This window comes from Stenella coeruleoalba, assembly GCF_951394435.1.
Source record: "Stenella coeruleoalba genome assembly, chromosome: 20".
Taxonomy (NCBI): domain Eukaryota; kingdom Metazoa; phylum Chordata; class Mammalia; order Artiodactyla; family Delphinidae; genus Stenella; species Stenella coeruleoalba.
Genome location: NC_137166.1, coordinates 43,113,815 through 43,132,065, shown reverse-complemented (window position 1 = coordinate 43,132,065; position 18,251 = coordinate 43,113,815). Strand labels below are relative to the sequence as shown.

At 55.3% G+C, this 18,251-nt stretch overlaps 1 protein-coding gene across 1 annotated transcript; it reads left to right on the top strand.

Annotated features, from left to right (window-relative positions):
* Positions 1-5,623: 5,623 nt before the first annotated feature.
* Positions 5,624-18,027, top strand: DMKN (dermokine; the record flags this gene model as incomplete). Its single annotated transcript, XM_079906631.1, has 14 exons — positions 5,624-6,001; positions 6,272-6,463; positions 6,582-6,641; positions 7,114-7,212; positions 8,327-8,465; positions 8,583-8,677; positions 10,209-10,259; positions 10,404-10,451; positions 10,607-10,654; positions 13,431-13,487; positions 16,008-16,079; positions 17,030-17,119; positions 17,228-17,275; positions 17,814-18,027. 13 exons carry the CDS (start codon positions 5,624-5,626, stop codon positions 17,273-17,275), a joined length of 1,377 nt encoding a protein of 458 aa, XP_079762757.1. The 3' UTR covers positions 17,814-18,027.
* Between the last annotated feature and the right edge of the window lie 224 nt (positions 18,028-18,251).

Genomic DNA, 18,251 nt, shown 5'->3' with positions numbered 1-18,251 from the left:
TTAAGAAACGTGACTAAGGACACACAATAAGTGGAGGGAGAAACAGCCTAAGAGCTACCGAGGACATTCTGAAAACGAAGAGGCCTCTCTCCTGTTTAGTATCAGTAAGGAGGAGACTCAGAGAATAGGAGAGAGGAAAGACTTACATGTGGGAGGTCCTCTCTTGGGGACGAGGGCCAAAGGCTCAGGGGGGAAGCCACTCTGATGACAGGAGGCCTCTTTACAAGGACAGGAATAGTGACACAGAAGGCCCGGCTCAAAGCCCGGACCAGTAATGATAGCAACCACTACATCCTGAGCACTTCGTAGCTTCCAGGTACTGTGTGAAGGGCTGTTCCTACTCTGTAACCATTTAAGCCTCCCACAACCCAAAGGCAGAAGTTCCCTTATGATCCCCATTGTATGGATGAGGAAACTAAGGCTCAGAGGGGCCAGGGCACTTGCCGGGGGCAACCCAGGAGAAAGCAGCAGGCCTGTCTATTGCCAGAACCTGACCTTGCACGGTCACCTGTAACGTCTCTAGAACACTTGCCAAGCACGGGCCTGAGCGCTGAGAGACCTACATTCCAGTCAGAACCGTGCGCCTGTAGGCCGCATCCTTCCCCTCCAGGGGCCACCATTTCCTCCCATATAAAGGGGGGTGGGTGTCTGCAGGAGAGGACTGCAAACATGGCTTCCAGCTCCAAAATTCCATCAACCGTGGGACCAGAAATAAGAGACAGCGTTCTTGCCCTTTGGGGAATTTACAGGCTTCGTGGGGAGATGAGGTGTATAAACAGAACATGAAAACAAATACAAAGCGGTGCATCACTAAGGACTAAATGCCACAGCAGGGAGGGGAGGGGCCTGACGTGCACAGTAAAGGTGGCGCTCCTGGCGCTTTATGTTCTCCTTGTTTTTCCTTATCTGTAGAATACCACCATTTTTTTTTAAGTTTTGTTTTTTAATTTATTTTTTACTTTTTTTTTTTTTATTTTTGGCTGCTCTGTGTGGCTTGCGGGGTCTTAGTTCCCTGACCAGGAATTGAACCCGTGCCCCCTGCAGTGGAAGCGCTGAGTCCTAACCACTGGACCGCCAGGGAAGTCCCCAGAATACCACCATTTTAATCACATGTGTTGCTTCTCTCCCCTGGCAATATTTTACTGCAAAGATGAAAGAATTTTATAGTGGCTACCTGCATACCCGCCACTCAGATTCCACCCCTAGCACATGACTACGCTTGCTTTATCGCGCTTCCACTCATCACACACCTAGCCATCTAGCCACGTACCGATACATTTTGGATGTATTTCCTAGTAAATCGCAGACCTTTGTTTCATGCATTTCAAGAAGCAGAAGTGTTCATTCCTACCACACATTTCCTGAAGGTCTACTCTGTGCTGGACGTCTTTGCACCTGGACTGGAGGAGTCCCTTCCGAGAAGGGAATTCTTCTTTCAGAAAGTAAAAGCTTTCATTGATTTTATTGTATGCCCATGTTCTTGCTTGGTTGGGGGTCCGGGAAGTGCCAAAGAGATATAGGATAATGAGTATGCGCTGGAGGTCAATCCTGGGAGGCTTCTGGAAGAGAAGAGCTGAGCCAGGACTTAAAGGTGAAAGCGGCATGGCTCAGTCCTGCCTTGAGGCCTGGTGGGCTGCTTCCTCTGCTAAGAGCGTCCTCCCTGCCTCTATGCCTCTGTGTGCCCCACCTCCCCGAACCTCACCCAACCTGAACCTAGGGACGCCTCTGTTACTCTCTCGTGGCATGCTGATACCGGTCTTCACAGTGCTGTGACAAGCTGTAATTATATACTTACCTGTTTCATGTCCATTCTCCCCCTAGACTAAGAGGTTCCAGAGGAGGGGTCGAGGCCGGGTACACTTGTCTGGCAACTAGTAGAGGGGAGCCTATTGGCCTGAGCGGACTTGGGAAAGGCCTTGGAATGAGGGTGAGCAAGGACCTGTCACCTGGGCCAGACAGGGAGAGCCAGGCGAGGGCATGAGAGGGAGAGGGCAGTTTCTGCAGTTGTGCAAGAACAGGGAGAGGAGTCTGGGCGGGACCCTCACAGCCATCTTTTATTGGGTGTTCACTCTGGGCTAAGCACTTACAGACATGATTCATTCACCCTCACGACCTCCCTCGAGGTAGGTCCCACGATTATCCCCTTAGACATGGTGAAGCCGAGGCTCAGAGAAGGGAGAGAGTTGAGGGAGGCCACGCAGCTAGTAAGCACTGATGGCCAGCTCCTCGTCCAGAGCAACTACCTGCTGGGGACCTCTGCTGGAGGGGCGGCAGGCTTCCCCCGTGACCCTGGGGTGGGGGAGGGGCTACTTCAAAATAAGTCCCCTTTACCAAGTTCAATCTGACCCCTTTACCTGGGTCAGATTCTGACAGCTCCATTTTTTTTTAACCATTTTAATTAATTAATTAATTAATTTTTGGCTGCGTTGGGTCTTTGTTGCTGTGCACGGGCTTTCTCTAGTTGCGGCGAGCAGTGGCTACTCTTCGCTGCGGTGCGCGGGCTTCTCATTGCGGTGGCTTCTCTTGTTGCGGAGCACGGGCTCCAGGCGCGTGGGCTTCAGTAGTTGTGGCACGTGGGCTCAGTAGTTGTGGCTCGCGGGCTCTAGAGCGCAGGCTCAGTAGTTGTGGTGCACGGGCTTAGTTGCTCCACGGCGTGTGGGATCTTCCTGGACCAGGGCTCAAACCCGTGTGCCCTGCAATGGCAGGCGGATTCTTAACCACTGTGCCACCAGGGAAGCCCAGACAGCTCCATTTTACCATGATCTTGTATATGATTTTGTATGTTTGTTTAACAGCTCTAGGCCTCAGTTACCTTATCTGTAACATGGGAATAATATTTATCTCTCGAGGTTATAGTGAGGACTACGTGAGATCATGCATGTGAAAGCACCTAGTCTTCTGTTTGGTTCACAACAGGTATTTAATAAATACGCCTTAAGACTGATTTGAGGTGACCCCTCAGGTCCAGGGATGTCTGAGGGTAGTTTTTCCCAGAAGGTAGAACATGGGACTGCTGGTGGCATGGGAGAATTTAGGTGGTTCGTGAATATGGCTTTGAATAAGTCTGAATCGCACAGTGAGAAATTTACTCTTTTCTTAATTCTCTTTGAAGCTTTCTGACTAGGTAAAGAGGAAGACTCCATTTCTGTGCTGGTGTGCCTGGAACACCTCTCTCATACTTGCTAATCTCCCTTTTTAACAAAGAGGGTACAGGAGCTGCCGCCAGCTATAGTGTAATACGATTGTTTGCTTCTCACTTTGTTTTTCTGGTTCTTTCTATATATGGGCCAGTGAGCCTGGCTTTCCACTTAAGAGTGGTGATATAAAGTATTCTCTTAAAATATACTTAAGAAAGTAAGCTGGCTTAAAGAAAAATATTAGTAACAGAGAAGGGAGAGGGCAGCTCTACACCATGGTGAGGGTGTCCCGCGAAGGAAGTGTGGGAAGGAGTCCTGGAGTCAGTGAGCACACACACCACCTCCTGCCCTGTGGTCCTGCCCCGCGGGAATGGGAAGCAGCAGGCTCAGGGGGCTGGGATGTCCATCACCAGCCCCGGAGGCCCCAGATTTCCTCCTGCTCTCTGCCCCTTACATGGCCCCGGAGCAAAATCCAAACTAATTCTGTCCAGGGAAGAATGAGGGCTTCGAAAAGCAGGGGAAGGTCTGAGACACGGAGATGACAGAATACGCTGGAAGCCAGGCTCAGGAATGAGACAGGCTGGGCTTAGCTTTGCCTCTACCGCATACTCACCATGTCCCCTCTGAGCCCCAAGTTCTCGGTCCCTAAATGTGGTGTCTGCTTCTCCACTCCCAGGAACCCCAGGTCCTCCCACTTGGCACTGCCTTGGGTCACTGGGACTGGGACCCATCGCCGAGTCATCCCATGGGGAGGCAACAGGCTCTGGAGTCAGGGAGGCCATGGGCCCCGGGGTGGGGGATGCTCTCGCCCGTGGGGTTGAGGAAGCGGCCCACGCTCTTGGAAACACTGGGAGTGAGGCTGGCAGACAGGCTGAGAATAAGACCGATTCTCCCAGGGCTGTCTGAGCCTTAAAGTGCCTAGTCCGGTGCTGGGCACATAGAAAGCCCTGGATAAACTGCAGCTACAACGATGATGATGATTTTTATTGTTATTACCCCCACCACTATTATCATCATTAAAAAGTCAGCGATGGAATAATAAGGAGCTAGGAAGGAGCAGCGGAGGACAGACAGGCATTGTGTTTACATCGTGAGAGGTGATGGGTGTTACAAGTTGGGGTGAAGGTGTTGGGGTGGAGAGAGAGACTGACGGAGAGACGCTGAGAAAGGCGGATAGAAACCGGCCCCTCCTAACTCGGCGATGAGTCCCAGCGATACAAGGCAGTGCCAAGTGGGAGGACCTGGGGTTCCTGGGAGTGGAGAAGCAGCCTCGCTCGCTGAGCAGCGATGAGACCTCGGGAGGCTGCCCGAGTTCTGCATCCTGAGCTGGGCCCAGGGGAGAGGGCCACTGGCTGACCCGGGGCTCCTGCCCCTGTGCTGACCCCTCCTCCCTTGCCAGTGCCACTCTGGCCCCTCTGGGAGGGGCTGGGGGCAGCAGTGGGGTGCGCTGGTGTAGTCCCAGCCCTCGCGGCAGGCCGTGAGCTCACACACGTGCCCCCACCAGGCCCGGTAAACAGGATGGGTGCCTGGGTCAGCAGCTCCCTCCCTAGGTCTTCCTCGCCCCCTCATTCCTTGGGGGTGGCCCGCCTGCCCAGCTCCCCAGCTCCACCCAGCTTTCTCAGCTCAGAGCAGCCGGGATGCTAACTGAGGCGCCCCGATGACCCCTCTCAGGGTCGTAGCCACTTCCTTCCCCGACAGATGCCTGGCGTCCCCACTGAGGGCGGTCTCCTCGGTCCCAGGCTCTCTGTGGCTGGAAGGTGTGGAAGTGTGAGGCAGTCACCTTTAGGTGGCAGTATGGGAGGGGAGAGAGATGGGAGAGACAAAGGCTGATGGAAACGGAGAGGAAGGCTGAGGAAGGGCACCTGCAGCGGCAGGTGGCGTCCTGCCATTCTGGCGTCCCCGACCCAGGCTGGCTTACACCTAGGGTGGGTCCTATCCCGCTGGGTTCCCTACCCTCGCCCCCCTGATGAGGTCCTGCCTGATTCCTCTCTCCTAAGTCCCCCCCCCTCACACCACCTCTAGAAGACACTACCAGCCTATCACCTCAGATGCGACCTCCTACCCTGCGCCCCAGACTCCTGGGGTTGGGAAATGGGAACACTTTGGCACCGGTCTCATCCCATTTCCCCCTCCCTCCCTGATGCACGGGCTCCCTCTCTGTTTCGACACAGGCTCTCAGGCTCACAATTACAGCTCACCTATGGGTGGCTGGGCCTGAGTCACTGTGGGGAGGGACTCTGGGCTGCCCAGCCCTGCCACCTTCTTCCAAGCTACAGTATAAGGAGTAGCAGCGGGGACAAGGGCTGTGGGAAAACAGGAACATCTGGGAAAGGAGAGAGAAGACTGCAGACCTAGAGGAAGGGAGAACGAGAAGTCAGAAGGAAGGAGAGAAGGGAGGAGGGCACGCAGACGCAGGGAAAGAGAAAGGGCAAGCGAGTAAACTTGGGTGGGAAGAAGACACTCAGGAGAGAAGGAACGAGGCAGAGATGAAGCTACAGGGGTGTCTGGCCTGCCTCCTGCTGGCCCTGTGCCTGGGCAGTGGGGAGGCTGGCCTACTGCTGAGTGGAGGGGAGAGCTCTGGAGCAGGGGCCATGGAGACCACTGGACACGGGGCGGGAGAGGCCATCAAGCACGGAGTCGGGGAGGCCACTGGCGGAGGGGATGGAGAGGCAGCGGGTTCTGGAGTCAAGGAGACCATGGGCCCCGGCGTGGGGGATGCTCTCGCCCGTGGGGTTGAGGAAGCGGCCCATGCTCTTGGAAACACTGGGAGTGAGGCTGGCAGACAGGCTGAGAATGTCATTCAGCACGGAGTGGACGCTGCCCACAGCTCCTCGCAGGGGATGCCTGGCGGCAACAGTGCTTTGGTGAGTGGCTGGAAGCCGGGTGTGGAAATGGGAGGCTGCGGGCAGCTGGGTTGAGAGTCCTGGGAAGCAGTTAGTAGGAGGAAGGGCTCCCTTATTGGTGGCTGTCTGGGCCAGTTTCCTTCTACGTTAGGCATCCCTCCCCCACCACCCTGAGGTCTCTCTCCACCTGCTTCTCCCTGTGGCTTCTCTATCTGAGTTGCTCTGCCTGTCCTACCCCATCCCAGAGGGAGGTGGCCACACACACTCAGTGCGGCCACGTTGGTCTTGCAGGGAACCAATGGGCAGCCTCCATCTGGAGGCCATGGCTCCTCTGGCTCTCCAGGCAATCCTGGAGGTCCAGGGATTCCCTGGGACCAGGTGTATTCTGGAGGCTCAGGTGGCAGCTTTGGGACCAACTCTCGGGGAGGCTCCTGGGGCCACGAAGGCTATGGAGGGGCGTTCAACCTAGGCACCAACACTCAGGTACATCAGGACATCACCCTGGCCCTGATGCCTGCCACCTCCCTCCCTTCAAGCCCACACTTTTGGCGTTTCCCCCGTGTCCTTCCCGATCCCATGCTCAGTCTCACCCTCCCTGCAGGCAGATGTGGCCCAACCTCCTTATGGCTCAAGGAGAAGCAGCGACAACCCAAATGCAGAGGTAAGAGGAAGAGTCGGAGGAGAAGAGGTGTCTGGATGCGTGTGATAGAAAGTGGGAGAGACGAAGAGGAAAGAAAGATGGGCAGGGGAGGGGTTGAGGGAAGAGGCAGGTCGGACAGGGGAGAGAGAGGTGTGGGGAGGAGACTTGGAAGAGTGAGATGGGCGTGGAAGAGAGATGCGATGGGAAAGAAGGCCAAGCCAGGGAAGCAGGAGAGCCTGGCCTGTGGGGATGGCTTTGACTGAAGTCTCAAACCTCACCCGTCCCCTTCCCTCTGCAATGCACCAACCGCCCACCATCTGGCTCAGGTGGAAGCTCTAGCAACTCTGGGGTAAGAGGACAGGACAACCTGGGGCATTCTGCACCCCTCAGACTGGGCGGGAAATATTCCTGAGCAAGGGAGGCCGGGGAGAGAGGAAAGCAATCTCGGTGTCCTCATCTTTAGACCTCACTCTGATCTCTTCCTGACCCTCAGGGAAGCAGCAGTGATGGCAGGAACAGCGGTGGCAGCATCAGTGGTGGCAGCAGCGGCGGCAGCAACAGCAGCAGCGGTGGCAGTTCTGAGCTCCACTGGGTAAGTTCTCCTTTGTTGAAGGCAGAGGTGGGGCCCCTGGTGGTCCCTGCTGAGGAAACCCACTCCGAGGTCTTCCCGAAAGCTGCCAGCCCCAGGGTAGGTGGCGTCACCGGAGTTGTCATCCTGGGCTCCCTCAGCTTCTGTTCCCCACCTTCCCAGCCTCACCAGGAAGTGTGGCTTAAATGTGCCCTCTAATTTCCAGAAGAGGTGCCCTGCCTACGGTGCTCACTCTAGCCCCTCGTCATCCACTCCCTGATGCCGGGGATGCCCTGTCTCCCGTCTGACCTCTAGTTCTGCAGGCGTGTCCACTTGGCGAATTGGACTAGAGATGGGGTAGTGGATGGAGCAAGAGAGGTGGGCACAGGGAAACATGACACTTGTTTGGGAAGCTCCCAGGAGGATTGGGGCAGAACCGCACGTGGAAACTTAAGGACATTTACAGAGCTGAGGTGTGGACGCTAACAAATACAGTGTCCCTACGTGAGGGGTGAGAGGGCCAGGAGGGGACCAGTACCTGGCAGCCGGATTGGGGTGGAACTCCCATCAGGGGTCCTGCTGAGAGGGGGCACAGCTGGCTTCCTTGGGGATCTGGGAAAGGCCTCAGGCAAGAGGAGGGTCTCAGGCAAGAGCAAGCCAAGTGTTAATTTACTGCTCCCTGTACTACCTGCTTTCCCCCGCCACCTACAACTGACCCTTCGAAAACTCTAGAAATTTTGATCAAGGCGGTTACTCCCAGGTAAGGATTCTAGGGGTCCCTTCCCCTTTCTAGGTTCCAGGAGAGGGTGAGGGGTGAGGAGAGGCAGGAGGAGGGCCGAAGGAGCCCCAGGGTGCCAGGGTCACGGCTCTTATGAAGTTGGTCTCCAGTGGCTTTTCCACCCCTGGCATGAAGTGGAGGTTGGACGGCAGCAGCTCAGAATCCCCCAATTACCCCACAACTCCAAATACACGTGGCCACACCTACCCTTCTCCGTGCCCCGAATAACTTCCCTCTGTGACTGACCGGCTGAAGATGGGACAGTGTGGAGCTTGGGCAGGGCGTTAAAATATCATAGTGCCTATTATGGGATGACTTCCTATTTTGGGAACGATTTGTGCCCTTCCAAGCCCTTTGGAGACCCCACACGGACTCTCGCTTTCCCTTTTGCTGGGATACAATACCAGCTCCTCCTTGGGTAGCAGGGGTGGAAGTGGTGGGAACAAACCCGAGGTGAGCGTCTGGCGAGGGCGTGTCTGTGCAGATCTGCCCCCGAACGGTGGGAAGGAAAACAAGAGGCGTTGAGGGATGGGCGGGGAACGGGCTGACTGCCGCCGGGTCGGCGGACCCGGGCCAGCCACGGAGTTAAAATGCTGCAGTCTGGGGACTGGACTAGGTGTCTTCGTGGGAAATGAGAGTTTCTCTTTCTCTCTCCCGCCGTGCAATAATCCACGCAGTGAAGTCCACGTGTCCGGGGAATCTGGGGGTCAGGTGAGAGGCGAACTTGCAGTGACGGCAGCTCATCACGGCAGCTGTGCACCCTCCTCAAGGCAACTCCGCTCCGGCCCCTCCTCCTAAGGCTAGCTCTGGTTCCAACCCCCTCTCTGGGGAATTTACAATCTAGAGGGAAGAAACCAAACACATGCTCCTGAAAAGACTAACCAGCTCCGAAGTAATAATTAATTGCAGATCCTTACATGATATACCTCACTTTATACCACAGATGGGGCTGTGAAAAATCCTATGAAAACCAATCCTTCTAGAAACATGATTGTTTCAAACGTCCTATACCCTGCGGGTAAACAGTATTCGGGTGACTCCTTTGAAGGACTTTGGAAACAGTGTTTCAAGAGCGTACATGGAAACAGTGTTTCGAGAGCGTACATGGAAACTGTTTCCAGAGCGTACATTTCCCTCCTAGTTATTCTGGAAATCTGCCTCTCCCTCAGCAACTGCTGTGCTGACAGAGGAAGTGTTGGCTAAGGCTCACAGGAATCACCTAGAGGTCTCGTGAAAATACAGATTCGCATTCAGCAGGGCTGGGGTGGGGCTGAGATTCTGGTTTCTAACAGGCATCCTGGAGAGGCTGCCAGCCCGTGCCCCGGGGTTGAGTGGGGCCCACAGGGCGAGGAGCACGCCTAACGGGGAGGAGGAGGCGAGGGGTGGTGATGCCACCTGGAAGGCTCTCGGGAGAGCTCCTTGCATATCAGGGATACTAACCTTTCCTGGGTAGACAGGTTTTAAGGAACCCCCTCCCAGTTTGTAATTCTATTTCTAGTTTTATACTACCAAAGTCTTCAATATATCGTGAGATGGAAAAACAGACAAAAATGACAGAATCATCAAGGGGATATTTTTTTAAACCATATTTAAGAAGGCAGGGTTGACAAGTGGAAAGGCAGTGAACTTTGATTCAGAAGATGGGGGTTCAAACGCCAGCTGTGTTACCTGTCATCTGTGTGTCATCAGGCAAGTCGATTAACCTCGCTGAGCCCAGGCTCCCTCTTGGGTAACATGGGGACAGCAAAGCCTAACTTGTTCACCCCCCTCAGTTACTGCAGCGCTTTCTGCATCATAATCACATCAGGGTGGTTCAGAGTCCCAACACTGGAGTCTGACACAGAGACAGATGCTGAGAAAAGCTGTTGGACAGCCCTACGTTTCAGTTTCTCCATCTGTAAAGTGGAGGCATCTCCACGTGGGAAAGTGGCGGGTGGAGGCGCAGTGCCCCGCGCACAGTGGGACTACATATTGGCTACTAGCAGTGTTTGGGGGGGGCAGGGCATGGCGGGGGAGCACGAATATGGGTATGATTCGAGGGACTGGGTGGGGTTATTCTGCTGAGCAAGTAGCGAGTCAGTCCAGGAAGGCTTTCTGGAGGTGGGGCTCTTAGGTACTGTGTTGAGAAGAGGAGAAGGTGGCTTGACCAGAGGCGGAGAAGGGTGGGCCAGGAGTGGGATGATAGGTGGCAAGTACGACAGGATGTAGAGCCTTGACCATCAGCTCCCTTTTCCCCACCCAGGGGCAAGGGTCTAGCGGGGGAGGGGAAGCTGTCAATAGAACCAACATCTTGGTGAATGAGGACGTCACTCCTCCTTGGGCTGGGACCGTGGTGTCAAGCAACCCCTGCCTCCGCCCGACACCCACATCTCCTGCCCCTGCCTCGTGCTCACAGCGTGGGTCCTTACTCTCATCCCATTTCTCATCCGTCCCTTAGAACTCTCAGCTGTTTCCTGGGCTCTTCGGCTTGGACACTTTCTGGAAGGTGAGTTCGACAAGAGTGCTCTGCTCGCTCTCCTTTGCAAAATCAAACCTCTGTCCCTTGGTCCCACAGGCTGAAGTCTTCTTTCTATAATGACTGTCAGCAGTGGCCCTTGACCTCTTTTGTCATTTGGTCATTCTCCTTCTTTTTCTCTGCAGAATTTAAAATCCAAGCTGGGTTTCATGAACTGGGACACCATCAGCAAGGTAAGGGCTGGAAGGCCGTTCATTCTGATCTTTGTGGGAGAAGGGATATAGAGAAGAAAGCTAAACCCTTGCTTGGTGAGCCAGGGAGCAATGAGGATGGTCACGAAGACAGCATTCCAGCCAGTGCTTTAAAAAGAAAAGATGAGGGGCTTCCCTGGTGGCGCAGTGGTTGAGAGTCTGCTGGCCTGATGCAGGAAACACGGGTTTGTGCCCCGGTCCGGGAAGATCCCACATGCCGCGGAGCTGCTAGGTCCGTGAGCCATGGCCGCTGAGCCTGTACGTCTGGAACCTGTGCTCCGCACAGAAGAAACAACAACAGTGAGAGGCCTGCGTACCGCATAAAAAATAATATAAAATAAAATAAAAGCGTACTGCAAAAAGAAAAGATGAAAACAAGGAGGAAGGACAGCAGAGACCTGAAAAGAGAGGGGGAACTTGCAAGCAGCTGGAAGTGGGGGGACGAGGAGGCAATGGGCCTCTTTCATGTCTCAACATGCAGACCCGAACTGGTCTGAACCTCAGTGTCCCCTTTGACACCAGAAGGTTAAGGGGAGAGTCAGTAGGCCTAATCCTCAGGAGCCAGAGGCAGAGGTAGGGGACGGACCGAATCATCAGGCGAAGCTAAAAGACCACCCGAGGACTGACGCCCAGAGAGATGGGAAAAGGAAGCGAACACGCCGAGAGCCTGGCGGTGTCGTGAGTCCGGGCCCTGCACATATGCAATGTTAGGAGTCGCTTGGGGCCCAGAACCTGCTTCTCCTTCCTCCCCGCCCACCCCTTCCTCCTGCAGCGGAAGCCCTGGCCAGGCTGATTTGACACCAGAATAGCAGAGGTACCTCCAGAGCAGAGGGTGTGGACTGAGAGAGGAGGTGAAGGACAAACAAACAATGCAGATACCAAAGGCAGAAGCTGCAATCTGCGGCCCACTGACTGTTTGATTCATTTTTAAAGAACAGTATGGCAACACCGGGCCCCTCTTGGTCAGACTCCCACCGCCCACCACAGTTCTTCTAGCCGCCCGCCTGGCTCCTGTGAGCAGCGTAGTTTCTGACCCTTCACGTAAAAGAAGGCAGACTTGGACCCCTGCCCTCCAGAACTTGTGAGGGAGGGGGTTGGTGGCAGGTGGGGAGGCAAAGGGACAGCCCTCAGGAACGTCACTTTCTGGCAGTAAGGTGGGGAGTGAAAGACAGGAGATGCAGAAGCTCCCAGCTACAGCGGAGTCCTGTTCTGGATGCACAAAATAGACTGTTTTGTTCTGTTTCGTAAAGAACTGTCTCTGGTAGGGGTGAGACGCCCTACCATGGACCACGGGGAGCCCAGGCCCCTGAGCATGGGGCACTTAGGGTCTGATGGGAGAACCAGGGCACACACAGATACTTCCCAGAGGGCCAGAGGACTGACAGCCAAACGTTTTTGCACATCCAGGGGGGCAGTGAGGGGAGTGCTTGCAGTCAGGCGGCATTCATTTGGGGTGGCTCCCCCGAGGATCGGATCTCCTAGGGAAGGGGCAGCACAGAGGTGGGCAGAGAAGAGGATGGAGCATCCCCAGCTCCTTCACGGCGGAGGGAGGGGCGACGAGGCAGCCGAGGACTTCAGCCAGGGTGAGGAGTAAGGAGGGGGGACCAAACGTTCCTGGCAAGTATGGGGGCGGGGTGGGTTTCAAGCCCAAGCTGGACTCTCTGGATTTGCCCCGATGACAGCCGTGGGCCAAAAGGTCCCCGCGGATTTCCGGAGCCGGGGTCCAATCTACCCTTGGCTAGGTCCACGAGTCCCTGAATTCCTAGTCATTGACCTCCCCCTTAGGACTTATTTCTTTGCTCAGGACCAGAGGATTTTTCACACCCCGTGACCTCCAGATGGATGGGGGCCCCACCCATTCTCTTTTTAAAAAAATTTTTATTTAATTTTAATTTTAATTTTTGGCTGCGTTGAGTCTTCGTTGCTGCACGTGGGCTTTTCTCTAGTTGCGGAGAGCGGGGGCTACTCTTCGTTGCTGTGCGCAGGCTTCTCATTGCGGTAGCTTCTCTTGTTGCAGAGCACGGGCTCTAGGTGCGCGGGCTTCAGTAGTTGTGGCACGCGGGCTCAGTAGTTGTGGCTCGTGGGCTCTAGAGCACAGGCTCAGTAGTTGTGGCGCACAGGCTTAGTTGCTCCGTGGCATGTGGGATCTTCCCGGACCAGGGCTCGAACCCATGTCCCCTGCATTGGCAGACGGATTCTTAACCACTGCGCCACCAGGGAAGTCCCCCTGACCAGGGAAGCCCCCCTGACCAGGGAAGCCACTGTCTCCCCACTAATCTCAACTCTGGTCCTTGAAATAAATATCAGCTCTCCCACACTCCTGGTGTCTCCTCCTTTCTTACATCTCCACTGTTGTTCCAGGAGGGGTTAGGAAGGGGAGACTTCAGCCCTACAGCTTTGGGAGATGGGCTGGAGGTGGCGTGACAGGTGCAAAGGTGGGCATGTCAGGGGCAGGTTCTGGTCCTGAGGTTTTGCCACAGCTGTGTTCTGCCTGAGGCCGGGGGGTAAATGGGGCTAGAGAAGAATGGTGTCGTGTGCTGTGTATGTGGCGGAGGGGTGGTCAGTGGCTCCAGAGACCTAGCTTCTCTCTCCTTGTTTCCAGAAACAGTTTTCTGGTGTCCCTAAAGACACCCAGCTCCCCCTGGACCTTAGTCACAGTGAATCCTGTAGGCTGAGGAATGGTGGTCGCAGGAGCAGAGGGGCTTAGGTGAGCAGGGGTCAGACTCCCTGCTCACCTGTTCCCCACTTTCATCCACAGAACCAAATCCCAGACCTCAGGACTCGCATCTTCCTCTACTTCTGTCGACTCTGGGAGGTAGGAGAATTCTCCGTCTTTGAAGAACTGAGGATCCTGGTCATCCTGTCCCTTTCCCCTCCCTCCCTCAAGGCAGCTACCCCTCCCTCCAGCCTACTTGTCACAAAATTCCCCCTCTTCTCACTTTTGAGATAGGTAATCTCACCCAAGTCTTATCACCAATGCCACCAGAAATGCTGACACCCTCAGTCTCCGGTAGGCTTATCTTTATCTAACCCCAAACTACACCCAGCGCCAAACTTTCCCAACCAGCTGCCCCCCTCCACCCTTGGAATTCTCTTTCCTCATGGCCCACTCATCTCTCCTTCTCCCTCCAGAAGTTCAAACAAAGCACTCCTTTCTTGAACTGGAACGCAATTACTGAGGTAAGGGCAGTGGGACCCCTCATTTCAGGGTCGGGAAGCTCAGCTTTGAGGACGTGGGGTTCTGGGCCCTGGGCAGTGGCTTGCAGGTTCTGTTCCGGTTCCTCCCCATCCCTGCTGAGGGGGGGTGCCTTGCTCCCTTCCCACTTTCCTCCCTTCCCACTTTCCTCCCTCTGCGCAACGCCTCACCGGTGGAGGTGGGATGGGAGAGGGAAGCTGTGAGTCACTGAAGAAGGAGCATAGTGGGAGGTCCTCCCTGGGATAAAAGCCGAGGTCCAGGGTTAGGGCCTCCACAGGCACAAGATCATGAAGCCAGCCACTGTCTCCGCCTGCTGCTGTTCCGGCTGGGCGTGGCCTGGCTTGGGGGAAGCCACAGCTGCCATGAGCAGGTGGAGGGGACCATGGGGTGGGGAAGAGGGAGGGACCTGGGACTGGGGCCAACTCTCAGAGCTGGAAAGGGGTCACTAAGGAGGAAAGTTGAAGGACGGCGGGAGGGCAGTGTGCATGGGGGGAGGACGGAGGGTCATGGTCGAGTGCAGGCAGCTGCAGGGGGTCTGATTATCTGGGTTCTGGGAAGGATGGGCAGGGCCTCTGGGTCCTGTCAAAGGCCACACGTCCATTCCGCATGGCCAGTGGCCTTCGGGAATCAGGACGCTTGGGCACTGAGGCAAGGGCTGCCCACTCACTTGTCCATGTGGGCACGTGAGGCTGGACAGATGGGGCCACATTGTCTGATTTTTCAAGAAAAGCTAGAAATCTGGTTTTCAACTAATTTAATTTAAACATGTGGACCAAGCAAAAAATGTCTGGAGGCCTACGGTCTACCAGTTTGTGCCCACGGTGTAAGGCCTAATAGTGGGGTTGGAATTCAGGTATGGGTAAGGCAGAGAGTTAAGCCAGACTTGGGAAGAACATTCTGACCCTGAGAGAGAGAGAGAGAGAGAGAGAGAGAGAGAGAGTGTGTGTGTGTGTGTGTGTGTGTGTGTTTCTAGTAGAGAAGTGACAATGGCAGGAACTAAACTTCCCTCCTACTGAGGAGATTCTCCTCTTGCCTCGATTGGGGCAGTGGAGGTGGCCAGCGCACCTGCAGTGCTTCTTAACGGGGCTCCATCTCCTTTCTTGTATTTCTCCCCTTCCTTTCTCTCCTTTGACCCAGAGCTAACCTAACGTACTCCACTTCGCCTCTATGAATAACAGACCATCCTTCCAAGGACCGTATAGAGAACAGCATTTGGGAACAGGGATTAAAAGTCCTATGAGGGGAGCGGGGTTTGCTGCAGGCAGAAGGCGGGCTGGGGCTGAGGTGCCCAGCTCTGCCCCGGGAGCTTGTGCGGGTACCGCTCATTTGTTATTCTAGCTCCGGCTCCAGGTGCCTGGGTGGCGGAGGTGTTGCCAACCCGTTCTCTACCCTGGCTGCCCAATGCTGAGTGTAGAGATCTGTCCTGTGTCTATCTGGGCCATCAGTTTCCTCCAGGCCTTCTCTGTAGGCAGCGCTTATCACAGACCGCTGAGAGGGGTGGGGTGGGCTGGGCGGGGTGCTGGGGCTCTAAAGGGAGGGCAGAGCCTGGGTGGTGGGATGCTGGAGCCTCGAGAGTCCAGCAAGGCCTGAAGCACCACGGAGCCACCCTCACCGTGGCGCCCTCTCCCTTTGCATCCGTGCGTCATCGGACCAGAGGAGGGTAGGCGCTGCTGGTCAGGTGAGCCCCTCCCTCAGGAGGCCCTAGAAGGTCCCTGGTTCCTCTCAGCCTTGCTCCCGGGTCTGGCCAATCTGCAGTTCTCTCTCCCCATGCCCCCCGTTCTGTAATTTTCTCAGCCTGGCACAGGATGCCAAGATGTGGCAGCTGTAACTTCTAAAGTAACTGCCACACGACCACCTGATTCAGACTTCACTTCTTTCCTTGGTCTCCTCGCCTCACCTCCCCAGGGACACTTGAGGAGCTGGGAGAGGTGGAGAGGGATGAGAGAGGCAGGGCCATCTGGGCTGGGACCATAAAGCGAGGTGAGGGCGTGGGCTCTGGCTCAAGGAGATTCTGTAGAAGAAAACACATGACACAAGGAGGGGAGGAGGCAGGGGCTTTGAGAAAGGTCCAGCCAGGGCCGGGATGTGGGAGCAAAATGCCTTCATCCCTTCTCTCCCGCCCCCTGCTTCCTTCCGCAGAACTACGATTATAACCAGCAGAAATACCCTACTGCCAGTGGGGGGCAGCACTCAGCCCAGATCCCCACTAAGGTAAGGCTTGCAACCTTCCTGACTCCCACTGCACGGGGTCTGCCTGGGGGTGACAGGGGAGGCCTTCACTGCCAAGGTCCTCTGGGTAGGCTAGCTGAGGCTGAATCCTGTTCACTTTGATAGTCATGTCTCCCCACCCCTGTGCAGGGGGACTCCAGCTCCCTGAGAGCAGTTTGGAAGAGAAGGGTAGAAGGTTCACACCCACTCACTCAGAAAAGGTTCTAGGGGAGCCGTGGGTGCATCGCCTGCCATGGAGAAAACTGGGACCCAAATCCTCTCAGTGAGGAATATAAGGCTCAAAAAAGAAAAAAAAAAATCACACGACACACGGCAAAACAGACAGACAGGTTTCCTTGGTCTGCTGACCTTTCTTGGGGAGAGGAGGCCAGCCCAGAGACTCTTGGTTGGTGGGAAAATAAATGCTTCCTTTCACAAAGGAGATAACAGGAAAAACAATGTGAAGATTTTGTTTTATACGGGTGCAAAGAAAACAATCTGATAAATTCAGTAAATGAATGTGCTACATACTAATTAGGCTGGTTAGAAACGCACAAACAGGCAGTATTATCCCTCCATCTCTCAGAGTAATGAAGGGAGAGAAGTCCTCTCCCTCCCCTCTCCTTGGGGAGAGGACTTCTACTGAGAGATCAGAAACTAGCTGCTGACTGAAAGGAGGTGAAGGTGTAGTTAACACTACCTGTGGGTATCCACTTCTGCCCATTGCTCGTGGCCAATTTCTATCCCCCTAGCAGGCAGAGGGAGACCACCTTTCCTCTTTTCACTCCCCTTGGTCAGTGTGTGCTCAGGGACCATATTCAATATCATCTTGGGTAAAATGCGCTCAGGGTGAGATATCTGCTGTGGCTGAAGGGCCACAATCAGACCAAAGGACCTTTGGGGTGATCCTGACCTGAGCCTGTCCCCGCCATGGGCCCCTCCTGAGCCCTAAGGACATGGTCGAGAACAGAGAGGGCACGGAGGTCCTCACCTCACCTCCTCTGATCTTCTCTTTACAGTGCGGAGTCACGGTTTCTTCCTCGGTAAGTACTGGGGCAGAGAAAATCCGGCTGGCGAGAGAAGGGGTCTGAGGCCAGAGGGTGTGCCGGGGACGGCGCTCTGTCCACTCAGACATTCTCCTCGTCCTGCAGGCTTCCCGGGCGCGACCTGACCTGCTGCAGTGGGTGAAGTTTTGGTAGGTGAGTGTCAGTGAGCTGTGCAAGGCTGCAGCCAGGAGCTGAGGCCCGCCGCCCCGGGGGTGGGCGGGGGGAGGGAGGGCTGGGGGCTTGGCCCTCCCTTTGCTCTGGGTGGACACACTAAAGGTATTAAGGAGGAGACCCCAGCGTGGGGTGTGGAGAAAAGCTCATGAGAAGATGACCTAGAACACTCGGAACACCCTCTGAGTGCTGGGTGGTGGCCTGACAGAGGCAGGGCCAGAGAAGAGCAAGGCAGGCTCGGTTAAGCAGTGGGAACAGGACAGGCATTGTAGGGCGGGGGCGGGGGGGACTGTAGTGAGGGGAACCTTTCGGGTTTAAAGGCTCAGAGGCAGAAAGACGCGAGTCGCCGGTGGGGAAGAGGTAATATTTGCTTTAGGGAGGAGTGAAAGTGAGGGGACCGCAGGTGACATAGGCAGGACACGAGGGAACTGTGGGCGCAGAAGCTGGGTGAGAGGATGCCTGGTTTCAGCAGCTCTAGGAGTGGCCGTGTTCTACCATTTTCTCTTTTCTTGTCTTCTAGAAAATCACTTGCAACTGCGACTGAAGCCCTGAGAACCGTCAGTCATCAAGGGACCTGACTGTGCCCCTCCCCCAGCTCTTGGTATGGGTGCTAACACCTGCTTTTTCTAGGTTGGGTACCTATCTGTCTATCCCTTGTTTCCTCCCACCCACTGTGGTGTCTCCTTGACCGTCAGCCTCAGTGGATACACCAGCCATTGCTTCACCTGCTCCATTTTGTGACCTGAAGTTACCGTGACAGAAATTCAGGAGGCACGTCCTACTTTAGAGTTTCTCTGTGGAAATAAAACATGAGTCTTGTTTCCCTAAGACTTTGGCAAATTTTTTTTTTTTTTTTTTTTGCGGTACGTGGGCCTCTCACTGTTGTGGCCTCTCCCGTTGCGGAGCACAGGCTCCAGACGCGCAGGCTCAGCGGCCATGGCTCACGGGCCCAGCCGCT